At 38.9% G+C, this 22,576-nt stretch overlaps 1 protein-coding gene across 1 annotated transcript; it reads left to right on the plus strand.

The window, feature by feature from the left end:
- The first annotated feature begins 3,761 nt into the window (after window positions 1-3,761).
- KCNG4 (potassium voltage-gated channel modifier subfamily G member 4) lies at window positions 3,762-20,619 on the plus strand. The gene is made up of 3 exons (XM_069868629.1): window positions 3,762-4,152; window positions 5,038-5,837; window positions 19,096-20,619. Exons 2-3 carry the CDS (start codon window positions 5,088-5,090, stop codon window positions 19,879-19,881), a joined length of 1,536 nt encoding a protein of 511 aa, XP_069724730.1. The 5' UTR covers window positions 3,762-4,152; window positions 5,038-5,087; the 3' UTR covers window positions 19,882-20,619.
- The last annotated feature ends 1,957 nt before the right edge of the window (window positions 20,620-22,576 follow it).

The following is a 22,576-nucleotide window of genomic DNA, read 5'->3' on the forward strand; positions in this document are numbered from 1 at the left end:
TCAATCCCACGCCAATTATTTTGAAAATAAATGAAAAAATACTTTATTTATCCGAAGTGATCATATGGCATAAACTTAAAGAACCTGAGGGAGGCCAGGACTATTCATTGGCTGAGCCTTAGAGAAGAATTAACCCTCATAGACAAAAAGCATATACTCAATTGATAAATGGAACAGCACCCTACAACTTTGTGATGAAATTGCACAACTGGAGATTCAACAGTGGTCTAATTTCTAAGCCAATGAATGAAGACTGTATAGGCTTATAAAATTAATTTCTTTCATTCTTATTTTTCTCCTTATTTTTTTTCATCGCATTCATATTTCCTTAAATAATTATCTTGATTTACACTTTTGTTTTCTCTCTGACTTTAAAAGCCTGAAATGCATCTTCTATTATAGATGCCAGGCAAAGTAATAATCTTTGTATTATATTTAAGCACAACAAAAAGCCCAGTTGGGAAGGAAGGAAAGAAGATTGACAACAGTGCCTTTATTAAATTACGTGACTGCTCCCTGCAAATTGATTGGAAGACCTGCAAGCACATATAATTCCAGAGTGCATAGTCTACCACTTCGTGAGATTGCCTATTATATACAGACATCATTAGTTCTGAATATATATACACATACAGATATAAGTGGAGTTTTGTCTTCTGCTCTTTTTTGCTGTTATGACAGAGAAATACTGTCAGGTAACTAGTGCATGATCAACCCAGAAGAGCATGACCAAACTAGTAGAGCCTAGGCCACCCTTCCTTCTTGCATAGAAACATCTCCACAGGGCCATACCAGGTCTGTGCAGCCCCCATGTACATCATCGACCAAAAATCTAGGAGAAAGAACAGGGCAAGCATACATATTGTGTTTAAACATCCACCTGCTGCCCAGCAATATGTGGGTTACTGACTTTCCATTACAGGCATTGGATCAACCTGGTGGATCTCTCTTGAATAAATCTGCTTAGTCCTTTTCTGAATACTTTACACTTTTGGCCACCACAACATCAGGTGCCAATAAATTCAAAAGTTTCCTTATGTGCTCTGCGAAAAAGTGCTTGCTTTGGTGTATCTCTATTCCATACCTCTCTGCTGCTCGATACAGGATTCCGGCATAATTGCAGAGAACAAAATACAGGAGATGAAATTACAGACAAGCAAGCTATTAAAGACAGTGACATTCACTGGCTTTCACATTTTCTACAGCGTTTAACTATTATCAATATCTAAATACTAACCCTGCTAATTGTTTCATTATTAAACTATCTAAGAAAAACCTCTGCTCACCACAACACATCTCTTTCCAATCTCTTCTGCATGTCACAGGGACATTGTGATACCTGCACCATCACACCCACAACCATTCAAGCCAGCCTAGTAGATCTCTGCTGTGTGTATATGAATTTGATCCTGTAAGATTTTCACCATTAATTCATGTACAGCCTAGACTGCAGCTTTAACCTTGGTTTGCATAGTCCTAGGCTTAGTCCAGCTGAGACAGCTGTACAACTGTGCAATTGCTTTGTCTCTGGAGCCATCTGACAATACCTGTTCTGCTCAGCTTTCTTCTCAGCAGCAGCAGGTTGCCTTTATTGTACAAAAGGGATGTGAGAGGCAGGTCTAATACCAATTACAGTAGAATAGCAAAACAACAAAAGCAGTGAAACAACATGGAGAAGATAGCAATGTCATTGATTTCAACAAACAAATAAAGCTTACGGAAACTGCGTAAAAAGTGAAAAACCAAGTGAGCAGAGGTTAGAATTGAGGCAGGAAACATGGCTTTCCCATCCAGGAAATTGCAATTTTGTGGTGTCAGCATTAACAGTTTTAGATACTTTTATGCTAAAGAGGATCTCATACAGACATGGTAGTAGGGTACCAGAGAGCAGAAGGCAAAGACTGGCCATGGTGCAAGGACAGCTTTGCAGGTAAGCTACATGCTTAACACCTTCAGAGTTGGGGTCAGCACCTGGCTTCCTCAAATAGCAAATAAAGTAGTTCTCTTTTCTGTACCATCACATCATGTTAATAAAATTAAGATACAAATATTTCTATCTTTTCTCTGTCTCATTTTTGAACACAGAGGGTCCTTAAGGACTGACTGACAGATCTTGTATGGTTCTGACAATGAGGTCCTGAACTAAATACAGACACAGCTGTAGATCCCAATAAACCAGATATTAGGGTGCCTATTACTGGAAATGAAGTCTTAAACTTTAGACTATATGCATTTCTTTATAAATAAGTGCAACTCTCAAATTATTCAATTATGTACAATATTTACTCATAGCTTTGGGTTTATTTTCCTTCTCATCAGCTGGTTTCAGAACCATAACCTTTAACAACACCTCACAAGGGCTTCACAAGGTAAGAGGGAAATGCTAATTAGTTTTATCCTTTTGTGAAACAATCCATCCAAAGTTAATTAGAATAGGTTTGTTTTTCCTTTGCAAAACAATCCATAAGAAAGACTGATAGGCAGAGCAAACTGCATCCTGCACAAAGGTGGTAGGGTTTAAGAGATTTTGAGCTATGCTCCCAGAACTCAGTTGCCTTTGGGCATCTAGCTGGTCTTTCTCCGTGGATGGAATAATTAGGAGTTGAATGAAACCCCAGTGGTGAAGCCTGATAAGAAGCTAATTTTCCAGGCACCACACAGGCCAAGAGAGATGTACCAAAAAGTCCAATTAGCAAAGGCTTCCTACCCTAGGTCGTGCCATAGCATTGCTCAGAGCTGATAAACAGCTGCAGCATCTGCTTCCAAGGCGCGTAAGTCCAGCAGTACACAAGTCCCACAGACATTACAAGTGCAATAAAAAGGGTACCACCTGCACCTTGCACCCACTGTGCAAACGGCAGAAAAGCACCTCTGCAATCCAAGCTCATAACACTCTTTCATGTGACTTTCATACTCACAGAGGGATATGTAAATCCTAAAGATTCACACACCTCTCTACTAATAGGATTCAGCTTCTGTGCTTTCAGCCACACTGGGTATAGACACAAACTAAGGTATCTCTTGCTGCACTTGGGAGCACCACAGAGGGTACTTGTCAATAGGATCTAATTGCAGGTTTCTCAAATCCTCTGACTGAGGCCAAGCAAGTAAAATACAGGTCAAATCCATGTCATCCCAATTTTAGACTGAGGCATACCAAGACCTATTGGTAAGTATGGAATCCAAAAGCATTACAGCAAGCTTATCCCCCCCCCTCACCGCCTCTAGCCGTGGATGAGAAAACTGAACAAAGAATTATGCCTGATTTCCTATTTTCTGTAAAGAAGTGAGGATAAAATTCTTGATTGTTGGAAAAGCAAAACAGATCTGGAAAAGAGTGCTCAGCATCTATTCTTTGCAAGTCAGAGATGCTTTCTTTTACTGGAGGAGAGCATACACATGCTAGGTAAAGAGATACTGAAACCCAGCATCTACGGACTCAACAAACTTACCTCTCCACCGAGGGATATTTAAGAGCAAATCCCAATTTCAAAAGGGATGCAGGACAGGGAAACTGCTCCTGAGGAATCTGACTAGTGTCTCCAGAGCAAGTAACTATGGTATGACTATAATGGAAGGAGTTAATAGACACTGAAATTGTTTTATTAAGTAGGCTTGCCAGATTTTACTTATTAAAACTCATTAGCTGGAGACTGTCCTTGTACTCCATGTTCTTACCCAGTTGCTGCTTGCTGAATAGACCGAGGGATGCTGGAGAGATTATTTCTAAGCCCTTCCCCCTTCCCTCTCCCCTCCTCTTCCAGGACAACACTGACAGTCCCAAGGGAAACAGAGGAGACACAGGGAGAGGGCAGGATCCACCAGCTCTCACTCAGCACATTATACCAGAAAGACCCAGGAGTCCAGAAGAGGAGCTGCCACTTAAGACATTGTCTCCTTTGCGAAGGATCTATTAGGACAACATATATTATATGAATACATACAAATATTTTCCTCTTCCAGGGAAGGAGAAAAAGAAGAAAGAGACTGTGATCTCCAGAATGCGACTGTGATTTTTCATGTAATCAATACTGTAAGCTATCCCCAGGTCTTTCTGCTGGATTGTAACTCAGAGGACAGTGGATCAATTTGCGGCATGTGTACTTCACCTGCAGGGAAGCCAGGCACCGGGCAGCAGCCCGTGTTGCGGTGGTAAGTAACTTTGGGGAAGTTCCCTTGCAATTTTTCGCAGTTCACTGACCTGGGGTAATAAGTGCCTTTGAATCTTTACAGATTACGAACAAAATTGGGGGTTTGTTCCTGGAAGAGGGAAGTGAAGAGAGCCATCTTTCAATTGCCACCCCTAACCCCCCTATCCCCGAGCTAGTAAAATACTTTGCTTTCAGTCTGTTTAACAAAGTTTTCTCCGGGGTAGGCAAATGTTCCCCATATCTTCTCAGTAATTTGCAGTGACATGAGACCAGGTTAACAAGAATAGTCATCATTTATACAGCACTTTACCTCTTAAAGCATTTTACAGCCATCTACTACCTAATCCTTGCAATATCCCTGAGATGCAGGAAACAGGCGTGTAGTGAAAGGAAAAGGAATTGCAATCTGAGCATTCACGTTAAAGCAATTAAGAAATTCACATTGAACTGATGGCAGGTAATTGACAACTCTGACTCTAATAACTATTAAGCCCCTTAGTTGAGTTAGCGCGTATTTAAAGGTTTATAGAAATAAGCAAGCAACGTGACAAGACAGCAGAAAAAACAACAATCTAGCGATGACCAAGATCTGCTCGGAGAAGAGATCGATCTGCTCACACTCAGATTTGCAGGCATCGAACCCTTCGTGATAATTATGAATGAGGCTTTAGCTCTCCGCTGTGTCTGTGTGTTGCCAGACAACCAATGAGGCTGCAAAGCAAATCACATTCACAGGCTGCAGATTTCTGCCAGAAGCATAGAGGTGACTTTTACTTACAAAATAGCCACTCATTAATTTTGTGATTTAGGAAAGTAGCCTGAGACACCTTTTCGCTTGCAATAACCTCTATGTTTTCTCCTCCTTCCCATATCTTTTGGCTGACAGATAACCCTGCTCTGATGCCATTTTGGATGTCCCAGTGAGAACTCTTAGAGATGCCTATTCTCTCCAGAGGCAGTGACCAAGACTATAGTAACATTAGCTACACTTCTTGTAATTCCTTGAGCCACTTCTTTCCTGTCTCCGTTGAAACCCCTACTGTCAAAGGGGTCCATTACCAAAGAGCCAGGAGGATTTACCGTCCTGATCAAGTCTCTGCGGTCGATCTAAAATCAGAGATCATGATAAATGTTGGAGGCATGAAGTACCTGCTACCTTGGAGTACTTTAGATGAATTTCCCCTGACCAGACTGAGCAAACTTAAGTTTTGCAGCAGCTATGAAGAAATAATTCAGCTGTGTGACGATTATGATGAAGACACCCATGAGTTCTTCTTTGACAGGAATCCCAATGCTTTTGGGATGATTGTCAGCTTTCTAGCAGCAGGGAAGCTGATGCTCTTAAGAGACATGTGTGCCTTGTCTTTTCAGGAGGAGCTGAGATACTGGGGGATTGAGGAATCCAACCTGGAGAACTGCTGTTTTCGAAAACTATTTCAAAAACTGCAAGAGTTGGCTGAGGTACGCAAAGAAGAGGAGCTCCGGAGAAGCAAAGAAGCTACATGTGTCTTGGATGAGAAAACGAAATTTGGACAGTTTATGAACAGACTCAGAGATATGGTAGAAAATCCACAATCAGGACTCCCAGGCAAAGTCTTTGCTTGTCTCTCCATCCTCTTTGTGGCCACCACAGCTATAAGCCTTTGTGTTAGCACAATGCCAGACTTCAGAGCTGAAGAAGACAGGGTAAGTCCTTTTTAACTAGCTTAATTACAGAATTAAAAGAAAATTGTCTGTCTTGATAAGCATAAATCCTTAAAAAGATAAAAAGATACAGAAAATCCATAGTGATGAGGTTCAAAACTGTCACTAGTAATAAAATAGTCTATAATAGAAAATGCAAGAATGGTTAAAATTATGTTTATCATTTAAGAATAACATTAAAAAATTTACTAATTGCCAGCTAAAATACAGGAAAGATCTTCTGGACAGAAAAGATACTGCAGCTCTCTGCTGCAGCATTGTTTTTTCCTTCTTAAGAAGCAGTTGCTAGTGGAAGTTATATTAACTTGTTAGTACTGGGACTCTCAAACTCACATTGTGGAGTTTGGTCTTCAAACTCTCATTTGGACACATCAGCTGAAGAAAAATTTTTCCTCTGACATCTTTACTCTTAAAAACAGCCGGATGTGTTCCCTCGTGATAACTAAGTCAAATCTTTAAAGAGGAAGAAACAGTCATTAATTTTTCCCCGAGAATGTTACATTTCAATAGTTGTGTATAGATTAAAAGAGAGATACATGAACTATTTTTGCAGATACTGATACTTAAATCTGTGCTTCCAAAAATCATAATTCCATGCTGACAGAATTCTGTATTTGCCCACATATATATGTACACATTTTAGGAGTAATGCCAAACACTAGCTGAACTGCTAACTGTGTTTAAATCCTTTTCAAGTCACTCATTCACAGTAATTCAGGGCAAATAAATCAAGCCTGTATCATACATTAAGAATCTTTTCTATAACATTGTTGTGACTATTTCAGCACTTTAAAGATTTATTATTCTAATAGAAAAATGGAGGAAAGTAACAACCCAAAGTTATTTAAGATGTAAAAATGTCAAGATCTATCAAATAACCTTGACTAATATCTTTAATGAATCCTGCACTTCATTTGCAAACTGCCCTTACTAAAGTTTTGAGGAAATCCAGGTCAGAAACTCCCCTGCCCCGACCACTGCTATAAGATAAGCGACTCCTCAGAGTATTGTATATTAGTGAACAAAGCCATTTTAAAATTTATAGTACAGAACATGGCATGCACAATACAAAAATATGTACATATTTTATTGCTTAAACAGTAATTCAAAGCAGCAAAGCCATGGTGAAGATATGTGATATTTGATGTCTCTCAGTAAAACTAAAGGACTGCACAGAAGGCTGAAATTTAAGAGCATTCCCTGTTCCATTTAACCCCTTGACTATGAACTTACATTTGCATAGGAAGACTATTACCTTTCAGTAATAAGTCTAGTGCTCTTGCAGCCTTCCACAGCTATTACTTTTGGCAGGAAAAACTGTAACACTGTTCCAATGCTTCTCCCAAGGCAGTGCTTTAAATATAGAACACCCTACTTGCAGCTAGATGCAAAAACATTACAAACTCTGCTCTAGAAAGTCTTTCCTACTAACTTTGTTAATGGAAGTAGCCCTGTGCATTTGGTCTCAATTTCCCAACCAGTGCAGAAAAAGAATTACTTTTATAAATACTTCTCATGCAAAAGAACAGGCACATAACGTTTCAGAGCTCAGCTAGATGTAATGTGTTGAGTGTTTTAAAAATAATTAACCATATGTTAGAAAGGGATTCATGTGGAGGGTTGTTCAGTATATCTGGTAGTTGCAGGGTAGCTGCTGCATCTATAAAACAGATGACATTACTACTTTAAAAACAAGCAAACTGGATTGAAACAAGCTCAGAAGTACAATTTAGCTAGAAGTGGACAAATAACTCCGAGAACATAATTGACTAAAAATACTACTTCTTGGTTACAGCTGAGTCATACCCAGGTAAATTGCAACTCTCCTTTGATTTGTAATCAAAATTGTTCACTGTCTGAAAGTGAATTGAAGATAGGGCTGCATTTATGTCACCAACCTAGGACAGGCAGGTAGAACGTGAAATTTTGGCTCTTTGGGCTGAATATAAACATCACACAGTATCTGTTACTCAGCGACAAAACCGGTCAAATTCCTTCAATAAAGTTTCTGAACAACATGTAATTCCTCACCTGAGTTCAAAGACATCCTATATTGAGGTCCATTCATTTCTGAGTTAAAGCTTGGCAAAATGTCTATGCGTAAACGCTCTCACAAGTACTGCAAGGATCCATTTTCCAATGTCACTAACACTGGACATTGAATTTAACCATGCTGAAATACAAATAAAAAAGGCTTTACCTCTGATGCATATGTACCACTCACGGGTCCTTTTTCTCATCACAGCCACATTCAGAGATTAAGAACTGGCTGGACTCCAGCTCAAAGAGAAGGATCAGAGTCAAAAAAAGGAAAACTAAAAAGAAAAGTAATGCAAGGTGACTTCCACTTCACTCAGAAGCTTGGCTGATCCCACCCTGCAGGCATATGATGTCACTTGTCCTTTTAGCAGTTACTAAACCAGAAAGGAGAATAACTGTCTGGGCAGGTAGAAGAGCAAACAGGAGTCCTCACTGTCCGAGGGAAAGTAAAAACTCCGGTCTCTGGGAGAGGGATGGCAAGGAGCCAAGGCAAGAGCATCCGCACCAGGGAAGCCCAATCACCCTGGCAACCAGAAGGGAGGGAAGAAGCTGTTTCTATGGGCAGCTGAAAAGGGAGGAGGGTGTTAGCTTAAAGATAAGAATACAGCCAAAAGTAAGATAGAGAATGAGTTATCATAACTGATACCATGCACACACTCTAGAATATGTCAAATGACATTTAGGAACAATCTCATTAGAGATATGAAAGCAAAACCATAGACAGATGGGCAAACTGATCTGTAGCTATATATCACATAAGCTTCTACTGTGAATCCCAGTTCAGAGGGAACAGCCCCAGCCAAAGGAGGCCAAAAGTTCAGGAAAACTCTAGAGTAGTAAATGTATAGATTTAGCCATCTCTAGTCTCACCAACAGATATATGAAAGGATTTGTCATATACGGAAAGAATACCCACTAGTAACAAATAATGTCATTTGGGCATAAAACAACTGAAATGTCACATCCTCTGATGGCAACACATCCTTATCTGGGATATTTGCATCTGTTCTTCATGGAGACCAAACTGTCTTCAGTAAGGAAGCAAATATACTATCACTAAAATATAGTAATGAAGGCACATCAAGACAGAAAGAAAGGAATATTTGGAGGTGAAGAATTCTGTTTATTATTGATCTGAATGGACAGGTAGCCTGAGAGAACTACATATCTAACTCAGAGTCCATATATATAGGATAAGAAAGCCAAAGTCACAAAATTTACCAGTATTTCCTACCAAAGAAGGAATTAAGATCATCCCACTAGAGACAAGGCAAAAGTCCCATCAAAGTCCCCATAAAGTCTGAGTCCCACATAAGAGTTACAAACAGGCTCCAACAGGTGTAACTGAAATAGTCACTGCTCAGCACATCTAACCCAGAGGAAAAAACATAATTATACCACATAACTACAGAATAAAACCACCACAGAAGAACTTGAACAGGGAGACTGCCTTGAAGCACTCTGGGGATATTCTTTAGGAAGAGTTTTTTCTTTAACAAGTCCCTAAAATTGGTCTCCTCTGGAGAAATGACTCAGCAGAAAGGATACAGCAAGGTCTTTTCTTTGGAAAGGCAAGAAAATTAAGGTCGCAGGGGGAAAGAAGAAAAGAAACCCCAGACATTTTCATTTCCTATCCCTCAGTGCTGGCAAAACCCAAATCTTTTTGTCACAGTGTAGACGGCTTCCAACTGATCGCACGTACATTATGTTATATGTGTGGTTTAAGAGAGAAAGAAATGTCTATTCTCTGTTCTCCCTCTCTTCTCCAGTGATCAGTAAGTGGCCAGACCTTGTTACTACTGATTCTTGCACTTACCCTTAATTGACCTTGAGAAGCTTGCAATTGCTCTATGTATTATATATAGCCTAATGAAACTTATCTGATATAACTGCAATGAATATCGTCAGATCAAATGATTTTTATCTTGAAACTTAGGATATTCCTTTTTTAAAAGCTCCCACACTTGGGTTAACTTGATTATGTGAAAATATAATTCCTTTCAAAAGAGTATGTTTTTAGTCTCTGGTTGCACTGAAAATCCAGAAAACGCAGAGGAAAAGAATCCAGTACCTAATGCATAGAACTATTTTTTAATTATTTTTTTGCACCCTACACCATTAATCTGGAAGCCCTGACTCGTGTTTTTCAATGTTTGATGTTGCTGATCCTGACTGTATCATACTTCACCTGGCCTATTTCACTCGTACAGTAGAGGAAAATGCTGAGAAATATATTTTATTTAGAAGTGGGGTAATTTTACTTTATAGGGGGAAAACCTCAATTCTTTGGTCTTACCATGAAGAGAAGAAAAATCAAGCAAGATATTTGTTTCATCAGGGTTACTATTGCCGCAACTAAATGTGTTAATTATAAAAATTCACATTGACTTCTATCTAGCCATTTCAGTGCAGATATGCTTCCAGAGGTATATCTCCAATATTTAAGCTATTAAATCTGTTACAAAGCCATTAAAACATAAAGCTCCAATCTGTCCATAACCTGCTGATAACATTAAGTATCTGTAACGCACTTATTAAAGGGAAATCCTAAGAACTTGGAGTGACTGGAGTAGATAACAATCCCTATGGAGAGCATCACTGAGAGATGTGTAAACCTACTTCTGCTGCTCATGTAGTCACCAAAGATAAAATACTTCATTTAACTGTAATTTGGGCAACTGCTAGAAGCAATCACCTTTGGTAAATCGAATATGATGACCTGATTTTGACAGCTGGCTACCATTTTTATAGCTTTCAAATAAGGTTGTCTAAATATTGAGCAGAAGAGAATTTTCTAGCTGATTAGCCAGGGCAAAATGACTCCTGCTAAAAGTATCTTTTTCAATGCCTAGCACTGCGTACTAATAATGAAGTGGGCACAATTCAGAATATATCTGGAAAGCAGGGCTATTTCACAATGACTTGGTGTTCAAACTTACCTTCTGTCACAAACAAACACCACACAAAGCATGGCCCAGAATCACTTGCTCTACTGCAAAGAGATTAATGAAAGTCTGACTTGCAAAAACACTTGCAATGCTCATTTAAAAGTGTAAAACTATAAAGGCATATGTGTACACGCCTTACTATAAATATATTGATATATACATGGCTTGAAATTACTTGGAACAAAATAAAGCTGGATGTGCTTTAGTTTTATTGCATCTGCTCTGTATGTTTTTCTGGGTTCTTATCAGAACACTTACCACGGAGGCTCACTCTCCTAAATTATCTAGTCACCTAGTACAATTCCGATTTCTTCTAACCATTTGGATCAGCAATCAAAGCATTGTAACATTTTAAAGTATAGAAATGCGTTTCAATGGTGCACCAAAAATCTCCCAGCCTACTAGGTGTACTCAGCACAGTAGAACCCAGCTAACTTATTTCTTTTGTGGACTGAATTAGTTAAACTGATAGCAATTGAAGAAAGACATAAGAAATAAGATGCCATGAAACAACAGAAATTAGAATATTCAAGTCTAGGACTTCGATATACATAGAAATTACTGTCTTTTGGGATCAGCCTTTTTTTGAGGCTTGTGTATCCATTCAGTAATGTAAAAAGCTTTGACCTTGAAATTGCACCATTATGCTAAGACTGATTTCATAGACCTGCATTAGTAGTAATCATCCACAAACAGAATTGCATATTTCAGCATTAAATCTAATAAGTGCAACATTGCTGACGTTGACATTACCTGAGCCTTTCTCTACATAACCAAAGAGGGGTACCAGTAGTGGGTAGACACTGCTGAACATCTGTGCTTCAGCTTGACCTTGCTGACACAGAAAACAATTTTCTTTAGAAAGTCCAGACACTCCACTTCAGTGAATAAAAGGATTCTGCCCAGTTTTCAAAAGCTGGACCTTGTACTGGCAGAGCCAATGTTCAGAAAGTGCAATTAGACATTATTAGTTTGCCTTATGTTCATCCAGTTTTGGCTGCATCCCAAACACACAAAGTCTCCTGGCTTTGCACGCTATCCTGGGGGGACACCCAGCTGTTCTAGCTGCTCTGTAATGGGCAGTCAGTCAACTGCTATTCAATGTGCCAGCACATGTGTTTCTTACTGGGAACCATATTTTCTTTTCCCTTTTGCTGCTTTCAAGTTAGCAATATTTACAATAGGAAAGCTCTTGTTTACTGTCCTTGCTTGACTCATCTCAAGCAGTTCAAATCAGATGATTAATTAATAAATTACTTCTTTGGGAAGATGAGTATTTCCTGTGAGGGAGGCACTCTGTCTTTGGAAAACACTATTTGAAATCAATGCATCCTCTAAGTTTATAGCAATAATGCATCAAGTATTAAAAATAAAACATCACTCATGTTTGTATGTGTTTTAGAATTACCTCTGTAAATATGATAGAAATCTTTGAGGACTCTCCAGTCAAATTCACAATCTGGTATTTTAATTCTGAGCAAATCTAATTGCTAATTTCATTGCAGCATCAGGACTATCAACTGTATATGTTGTATTTATTCTCACAGTGGGAACACCTCCTCTTAGCACTAGTATTTTCCCTTATAATAGATTCAACCTTATTTGGGACCCACTGTACACTCTGTACTGCACAGGTACAAAACCAAGTAGTTTGTGCTCCAAAGACCTTATAACACAGTGAGGAAAGAAGCAAAGAAGAAACAGTAACAGGGCAAATGATATGACTTGCAGCAAAATTGGAAATTGAAGGTCAGCCTCCTAACTCTCTAAATACCTTGTCATTTTGACTATATTGATCTTAATAGTTACAAAATCAAGTCTGTTAAATTTCTTACTAGATAAACAAGAACAAGATAATACTTCCACATCTCTCTCCTAACACAAACGCTCTGAGGTCACCAATTGGTCTAAATCAAATTCACCTTCTTCAGACTGATTCTCACAGTGTTTGTAGAATAAGGACCCAAGCTTAAAAGTTAATAGAAATATTTTATTTTAGTTACACTTCTGCCCCAAAGGAGATAATTATGTGCTGGATACAGAGCTAATAATGTCCTTCTACAATCTTTCTAATGTCCACATTAATAAAATCCCAATATTAGCTGTTTCTTCAAATGTACTAGTTGTTGTAAATGTTTTCATATGTCCAGGTTTCTTTCCCATAAAGCAAAGTGAGTGGGGAACTGTTCCGTGATCAGAATATGCAGCACTACTTTAACAAGCTCATCATTCTGTAAATCAGGTTATAGCCTTTCTCAGCAGGCTGCAAACCTTTTGATTTTATTGCATCAGTCTACAACCATAAATCCAAGTACTGAAGTGATCCATAACACAGGGTTTTCAAGTTCTCCCTAACCATCATTTGATTCAGCAGAGCATGGTTTAATTATTCAAACAACAGCAGCAATGCGGTTGCAGTGATTCAGCAGTACCTGCAGCACTGCAGCTGGACCCCACAGCTTCAGGTACACAGAGAACACAGACTGGTACAAAACATCCTCGCAGAGTCATCATTTTACACCCAAAAGGGAGCTCTTCCCTGCATCTGTTCATTTCCTGGGACAAGAACAGCCAGGAGCTGGTTAGCTATCTCAGCCCCTACACTGAGGTCTTGATTTGCCTCACTTGACTTGTAGCCTCACCTGGTAGACCCACCACTTTAGATTTGTTGACAGTGAAGAGCAAGAACCAAAGCTTGAGGTTTTCCCTATTACCTTAGCTTGCAACTTTTTCTACAGAAAGGATTGCCTGGGAAGAAGCTGTAGACCAGGATGCACTGCCGATGTACAACCTTGAGAAGTGCAAAAGGCTGGAAAACAGCACCCTGCCCAGGAAATACCAACCTTGGGCTTAAAAAGGAAAATACCTGTGAGATTTGCTTCTAAATCCTCCAGAGGACTCAATGTTTTTTTTATCTGAGTGGGCCAAAAGGCCAGACTGCAAGAAGAGCAAGTCTTGCTGAGATAAGCCTCTCTACTAAGTTTTGGACAGCACAAGCAGGCAGAAGGCAGGTTGATAGCCACAATACAGACTGATCCCATCTGCTACCTCTTCAGTGGACACTGGCCTGTGTCCACAAAACAGTATTTGGATCAGAGGGAATGATCTGAGCAGTAACTGGCTATGCGTGAATGTGCCAAATAAAATCTGGACATGTCAGGTTAAGTTTAGCAATGTGAACTATGATCTTGCATCAGCCACACTGCCAGACACATTTCTGGTGTGAAAAATGATGTTCTGGCAGCCTATCCTTTGACTGCAGGGTGTTAAACAGGTCCAGATCCTATGTTTAAGCAAACTCTCCTTTAGAACTCAAATAGGAGTCTGAACCAAGAAGAACCAGGCATATCACTTTATGAGTTCCTTCTCTGGTTTGTATTGAGACCGTTTAGCATGGGTGACTTAACAACAAAACAGCATTTACCTAGATGCAATCACTACTGCATCTAGGGTGGATTTAGCTGGGAAGGGGTTTTGGATCCTTTCTGTCCACTGCTCATTTGTTTTATGATGATGAGCCAAGTTTCCACAAACACATCCCAGGAATAGCAGTGATTGCATGTGACAGGTCAATCATGACCTCTAGCTGGGTTCAAGGACTTTCATCAGCTTGGCTTCATAAATAATATTGCTTGCTTTTCTCACAAGTATAAGCAACACATATACATATTGCTGATGTAGATGTTGATTTCCACACTAGAGCTTTGAAAATATCAATATCCATAGGGATGATGTGCTTCTGAAACAATCCATATACTGACCTAGCAGCACTTATTAGCAAAGTGTTCTACAAACATAGTGCAACTTGTGCTATATAACTAGGAAATAGATTTGACACAAGAAACATGAAATCACCAGTGTGTCGACTTGCAAACATAGAAAGGAGATCATGAGAAAAGCTGCTGGTTTGCCTACCTTACACCTCAGACTCTGTCCCACTTATAGATTGTGTGAAATCAAGTTACACAGCACAGAAAACACGTTCAGATTGCTGTCAATGACCTTCCACTTAGAGTCAGTCTCATCAAGGGCAGAAAGTCAGTACCTATCCAATTCCTATTCCAATACAGCTGCAGCACTGCATTTCCAATTGAATGAGAATTTCTCCCCCTCATTTTTTCCTCATAATAAGAGAAACTTTGCAAGCCTCCCTCTAATATTTTCAGATTGTTTCAGTCCCCTTTTTTACTCTCCAGAAATTGCTCAGGGACTTATTTTTTTCTTGTATTTTATTATAAGCCTATATCTTTATATCTAAAAAGGTGAGCTAATAGAAGTATCCCAAAATGAACAATTTTACTGGAACACTATAAACATTCCAGTGCATAAGAGAACCCACAAAATTGAGCCATTCCCTTCCATAGTGGAAGGCAATAATAAAAAGAAAGCATTATTAAGGTAATTGCTTATTATCTCTGGTGGTACAGGCATTGAAACAGCCACTTTGCTTCTTTGAGGTGGTTTATAAATTTAAGAAATCACTTAATATTTCAGGCATCAGGCTCGGTACATATCTTTTTACATACAAAATATTGTTTCCTTCATTGCTGAGCCAAATGCTCTTTTCATACCGAAGTTCAATACCAGGCATTCATTTTACTACATTTATAGCATACATAGTAGAATTTCAGCTGGAGACAAGTTCCATAAATCCTGAATAAATTCTCACATTGTTCAAAAGTAAATTTGCAGCATGAATAAAGTACGAAGAGTTAGATACTCACTCACCACTGGCTTTGTCATAACTATTCTCCTGTCAGAGTTGATGATAGTTTGAGTACTGATTGATGCTACAGTAGCGTAAAAGATGTCAGAGAGCTTTGTTAAAAAAAAACCCACCCAAAATATGATGCAGTAAGCTATGAAAACCCCTCATATTCACAGTCAACACCACACTGGCTTGGAGTCTTTATAGGTTCTACTACATCATGATACTTTGGATGAGAGAATGCAGTCAGGAGGATAAAATGTCAGTGACAAATTTAACTCAAAGACCTGAAAATAAAAGCTCAGAATTCTGCTCTAGTTAACGTTGAGGTCAAGAGAGTGAGTTGTTTGTTTTGTTTTGCATTGGCTGGCATGGATCACTAGAATATCCCAAGTGTGCTTGCTTTTGTTCATAAAAAGGAAATACATGGAACCTGTTGTGGCACTGAAACTCCTTATTAGTCATTTTTTATATAATCTATCATAGAGGAGATTATATGGCCCATAATTTGATGATTCACTGACAGTAAGTAACATCTGATGGAAATTCGTTAACAACAGCTAATTTGAAACCTACCACTGAGAAATGGGCATCTATATTTATGTAATTGTATTTGAAGTCAGTGTGTCATTCTGCCTTCTCTTTGGACAACAGCATAAGCAGAACATAAAGCACTCTGAGGTCTAAAATCATCAAAAAAAAGAGAAAGAAATTTGCTTTGGTATTAAATATTTCCTCTTTTCCCCCTTATCATTCCAGTATTCTCTCCTTTTGAACAGAATGTTCAAAATTATAAAGAGTATTCAAAAAAATCTGACATTAGAGAGGGATATTCTATATCAATCAAAAATTCACACACAAACTCACTGGATGAAATACCTCCCAATATGAAATCAATGAACATGTTCCTAAGTCCCAGAGAGCCAGGGTCGTACACTCCCTTTCCAAATGCTTCTGATAAAGAGACTAGCAGACAGCAGAGAAAGTGGCTTGAAAATTTCTGCAGATGTTTTATATGGATTGACTAAATCACAGTACACCTACACCTCATAAAAAAATGAAATTGTCCTGCTGCGAGGAGGTAGCCCAGCTGCATCATTTCTAGGACTCAAGTTAAGTTACCTCCGTACAGAACTACTATGCTACATGGATAAATTGGTTCCCTCAGAGATGCAAGGCTGGTCTTGCTGCATGCTTTCATGTAGTATAGGCATGTCTGAAGCAAACACAGCCATGCAGAGACTGTTCTATTGTCATTTTGTTTCCCACTGCAGAAAAGGGGACTGTGGTTTGAATCATACGCAAACATTTCTGAAAAGTCTCCTACAAAGTACATAAAAAAGACAGTGTGCTAACAGAGAAGAATTCACTGTCCTTTACATTCACAACTAGGCACAAAGGAGAAATAAAATGCACAGTAGCATTCCTGTAAAGTTTGATTTGAAGGATGCTTTTCTGCAAAAAAAAAGAAAGATGCATTTAGGAACCTGACTGCATAAATTGCTTTCTCTAAGTGTACATAATTTTCCATAGGGAATACTGAGGCAACTGAGAACTGCAAGAAGAAGAAAAATTCCCAACCAGGCCTTACAATGCTATACCTTGAAATTTCACACTTGATTCAAAAGACAACCTAGATATTAGTGGTTAAAACTTCCAGCAAACAAGATTTCTTGAATCTTCCAAAGAAGCAATAGTGAAAGCTACATGATGATCTGACAGCAATGTCACCTGTAAATGTATAATCGTAAATAAGTAATAGATGTACCAGAAATTTAGCCCAGTTAACAAAAAAAAAAAACAAACAAACTTAATGGGAACAATGAATAATTCACGGGCCACATCATTAAAGTGACCACAGGCAGGTCTGTGCAGAGTCCAGGCTGCACTGTACAAGTATATTACAGCTCTGAGAAAGTGAACACTATATAACATCAATCGCTGATTGCAAGCAATCTCATCAAGTCAAGTCAGTAGCTCTGCAAACTTCAATGTACTCTAGGCACTGCCATGGCAATGACTAACTGGTGATATAAGCTGATTCTGTACATGTTAACTGTAGCAGGGCAAAGCCTTCATTACCTTTTGTGATGTTTACTTTGAAAGATAAATTATAATCTTGACACCCTACTGTGCTGAAAGAGGAAAAATCCCAAATGGTGCTACAGAGTTAAATTGTTCTGAGCCTTAGATGTGGTAAAACATTCATAAGGGATATGTTACCCGCTTACCTGGGGAACCTCCGATAGCCAATAATACAAACACTGCCTGAACAAAAAGATTTGTTACTTCCAGTAACAACAGCAATTCTATCTCAAGGGACGCTCTTAAAAACCAACACTGCATTGCAATGTGGAGGGTAAGCAAATGTTGGTAGTAAGTTTAATTAGCAGTAGCAGTATGTGTTTCCTGCGGTGTTTTTAATCAATACTGCTTGTGAGAACTGACTGAGAACAGAGAACACTGCATGAGGAACTGTTACTTTGAATTGCTTCATTTTGAAGACATTGCATTCATTTTGGATGCATATAGCAGCCTTGACTTCATTCCACAGAGGTTACAAAAGTACCTTTCACGAAGCAAGGGTCTGTAGTTATTCCTGAACAACACACGACCATTCTGCTCTCCCAAAAATATGTTCTTTCTCTGCATAGATCCTCACTCACCATCCCTAATTCTGTTTGTTCTTCTGTAGTTGTGAACATCTTGGAGATGCAAGTCCTTTTTCAGCAAGGATACAGGGAGAAGACTCTAACCTTGCTAAGCATTCACATACCTAAGTTGTAGTTGGAAAGAGCTATTTGCTAAATGGTAATTTTCAAGGACCTTAAAAATTCTAAAGTGAAATTACCATCCTGTACATTCGTGTTTTGTGGAACATGCAGTGATAACCCAAAATTCTGAGTCCAGACTAGAATTTCAAAGACTTGTGATAGTAGTCAATCCCCTTTCTCTGGCTCCCAGTTACAGTTGAGATTTCTCATTTTCAACTAAAATTCAAACCCTTCAAATACTCTTCATATGCCAGTGCTTTGATTATGAGCTTAGCAAACAAAAGCTGAAAAAACTACTATTCTGTGCACCTGAGCACACAGCACTTGTGAAAACACCATGCATTGAACAGCATCAGGAGTTTACAGAGACATTCAAGCATTAATCTTGTTTGAAGAGAAACTGATTTTTATACAGGCTTAGAAACCAGTCAAATTTAAATTAATTTGTGTTGGAGAGCAGAAAGTGAGACTTACTTTGGACTTACACGCTGCACACCAAGACTTAATACAGAGGCAAATTTCATTAATTTAGACTGGAAGAAGGAACATAATAAAAAAAATCAGGTTGCTCTATCTGTTCATTCAGGTATTTCGCATGCTCATTATCATCTATGCACCATTGAAAGACTGCTCCCATACAACTACTGCAAGGTCAAATGCATTCATTTCTGATACCAGTAACTGCAGCAGATACATATTGGTTCTTCCTTAGTGTTTTCAGATGCTGGTTCACAGACTGTTCTTTTATTTCCCTTTTTGTTTTCTGTCAGGGCGAGTGTTCCCAAAAGTGCTATTACATCTTCGTCATAGAGACCATCTGTGTGGCTTGGTTTTCCCTGGAGATCTGCCTCCGATTCATTCAGGCAAGGAGCAAGTGTCAGTTCTTCAAAGGACCCCTAAATATCATTGACTTCTTGGCTATTTCACCCTATTATGCTTCCCTCATCTTCTCAGAGAATGACTCAAACGAGGAGGACGACAGGCCAAGCAGTAACACATATTTGGAGAAGGTTGGTCTGGTGCTACGGGTTTTACGTGCCTTGAGGATCTTGTACGTAATGCGCCTTGCCCGACACTCCTTGGGCTTGCAGACTTTGGGCCTCACAGTTAGGAAATGCACACGGGAATTTGGGCTGCTTTTACTTTTCTTATGTGTGGCTGTCACTCTGTTTTCTCCCTTGGTCTATCTTGCTGAGAATGAATCTGGGAAGGTGCTTGAATTCACAAGCATACCTGCTTCTTACTGGTGGGCTATCATTTCCATGACCACTGTAGGGTATGGAGACATGGTACCACGGAGTGTCCCAGGCCAGATGGTGGCTCTGAGCAGCATCCTCAGTGGGATTCTCATCATGTCTTTTCCTGCAACATCAATATTCCACACTTTCTCCCATTCCTACTCAGAGCTGAGAAAGGAACATGAACGACTGCAGTCTCGGCTAAACAGAGTAAAAAATGCCAATCACTCTGGTGAAAGCGATACCTTCAATGAGACAGACAGCTTGATCCTGGAGGATCAAGCATCACCAATCAAATATATTTACACAGGAAAATAAGCTTGGTTGTAAAACATTCCCAGCAGGAATAGAAATACACACATATGTATGTGAGCATAATACACATGGCAAAGCAACAACATAGGTTACGATGCTATTTTTCTCTGCCAGCAGAGAAAAATAAGAAGAGAAATATAATAAAAACCATAATAAGCAGTCAAGCCAACACTTAACTCCAACACATCTTTATGAAGCTGGAAGTTTTGAGAAGGTCGAAAGTCAGAGTTTATTCAATAATAAATATTCATTCTTCTCTATGACTAATAAGAATAAACTATGTCTCTGTCAGTCACGTATCTTGCTGAACACCTAATACTGAATGTGTAACAAAACAGCTTCTGTTGGCACAAATACACTTGCTACTTTATTTGCCTTTGAGTTTCCAATGTTCTTGCAATTAACATCTTGAGCCAAGCATTAGAATGGATTTTTTCAGGGTTATGCACCACTGTTGAAACAATGCTTACCCACCTGGCATACAGAAGAAGCCTTGATATAAATCTGAATTCTGTCTCTAAAGCCACTAATAAGCTTCAAACAAAAGCACTGTATGTGAAAGCTTTCAAAGTTTGCCTGTAGTCAGACGATTGATCTACAAATAACAAATTGCACTGCAATTGTATAAAATAAAGAGAATTTGCTTGAAATGCAGTTGTGGTCTGCAAACTGTAAATATTTCATACTAGACAGCAAAAGTTTTCAAACTTATTTTTCATATATTTATTTAAAATAATAATAAGGAATAAAAAAAAAATCAAGCATATTGACCATATTAAAAAGAGTTTGTGTTATCTTTTTTACTTAATGGTGATGGCTTCTCTGGAAGAAAGATAAAAAATAGGGTTACTGAAAATGAGACGACATCTCAGAAGTATCTAATTGTATAAACACTAAAGAATGAGGTGAATGATTGCCAGAGAGGCAATGGGAGTGATAGTCTAGACAATCTTTCACAATTCAGCCTTTTAGATCCTGTGAATGCTGTGAAAGCAGGACCTAAAACTAATACCAAGACATGAAGGCTGAAACTGCAAACTCCTGTGTGTCTAGGGCATACATCAGCTCACAGGTCCTCTTGATGCCCATGGAACTTTGACATGCTGAATTTTGGGCATGTATTTAAGTACTGAGATGAATCAAGGCCTGAATTATTTTTTAATCAGATTTGCAGCTTTCAGTATTCCATTTCTTAAATCCCACCAAGGTTCCCATGACCTTGTGATAGATAGTCACTTCACACTCAGTGAAGTGACTCAGTTACACTTTCCAGCGGGCACTGTTCTTGCATGGAACAGTGCAATTTGGAGCCCTGGGGGTACTTCCAGGCGTTGTGACCTGTCTCCCGTGTGCACATATAAGTTCAGCCACTTCTAGAGTTATGCAACTTCATGGAGGCATTTGGGAATTTCAGTTTTCAGCTACTAACCTCACTGCACTCCACAGCTTAAGTAGAGAAAAGCACAGTTGTTGGCACAATTTTGATCACGTGGCTTAAATTAATCTCTTGGATTTATCTTGCTATTGACCTTATGATTTAAACCAGAGAAACTGTAGTGGATTACAGACGGGATGTTCCAGCATAACTGGAACAAGTCAACACTAGTTCACAGGTATTTATATTTGCCACATAAAGGATGTAAATTCTTCTGGTTTATGCATATGTCCCTCTGATTTTTTTTTTTAAATTTTTATTTGTTAAAATTAGCATTTACTTTTTGCCAGCAATTATCTAAAGTAGGATTGCTTAGATGGCAAATCAGAGAAAAAAACGAATCTGAACCATCACCCAAACCTTTCCAGAGTCCTATACATGGTGATGCCACCTGTGTTTCTCTGGGAGAGTATTCCTTTACAGTTATTCCAGTTTCCTAGAAAAAAAACAAACCACAATTGCACACTGCCACAGTACCCAGCACAGTCCATTTCTGCCCCTCTGGTCTGTCAGAGCCAAAGACAGTGCTTGCTCTCTGCTAGAACATAGATCCTGATGCAGAAGAGATGCATCTTCAAAAAGACCTTTCTCCCCACTGACACATTCTTTGGAAATAAAATAATGAAGTAGTGCAACTGATTTGCTTTTTCTAATTAAGCTGCATAAACTAAGCGATGAAACTCTACCTCATCCAGCTTACTCAGACCTCTTTCCAACAGGTTACCAAGCATCTCAAAAACTTCCTGCAAGAAAAAGTTTTCCAAAACTAAGCAACAGCTTAAAATGCCTTTCAAGAATTCATCTGTTCCAGGACTCCAGAAGTCTATGCTATCAGAAGAAATACTTGTTTCTTACTGGCAAAAATGCATAGAATTGAATGGTTCTTATTGTGATTAATAAATTTTATTCCAAGCTAAGGTATACTGCTTTAAAGCTGATGGTTCAAAAAGCAACTATTTTCCCCCCAATTTAATATAACAGCTTAATGTCCAACAGGCTCTGTGATGTGGGTGGGGTTGTGGACATAGCACGCACCCAAATTCACAGCAATCCGAACCTTGCCCGAGTCAAGCATCTAAGCTAGTGTAAGTCCTTCCAAAACACAATTGAGAAAGCACTAAAACATGGAGGTAAAACAAGTAAACAAAAAATCACCAGTATTTAAAAGTGCACTAAGTGCATACATAGAATTTCAGCAGAATCGGGACCATAACATATTTCTGCTTCTGAATGAATCCCTCCCTATAGCTGAGTCTGGGCTGC

The sequence above is a fragment of the Phaenicophaeus curvirostris genome, chromosome 14, assembly GCF_032191515.1.
Source record: "Phaenicophaeus curvirostris isolate KB17595 chromosome 14, BPBGC_Pcur_1.0, whole genome shotgun sequence".
NCBI classification, from domain to species: domain Eukaryota; kingdom Metazoa; phylum Chordata; class Aves; order Cuculiformes; family Cuculidae; genus Phaenicophaeus; species Phaenicophaeus curvirostris.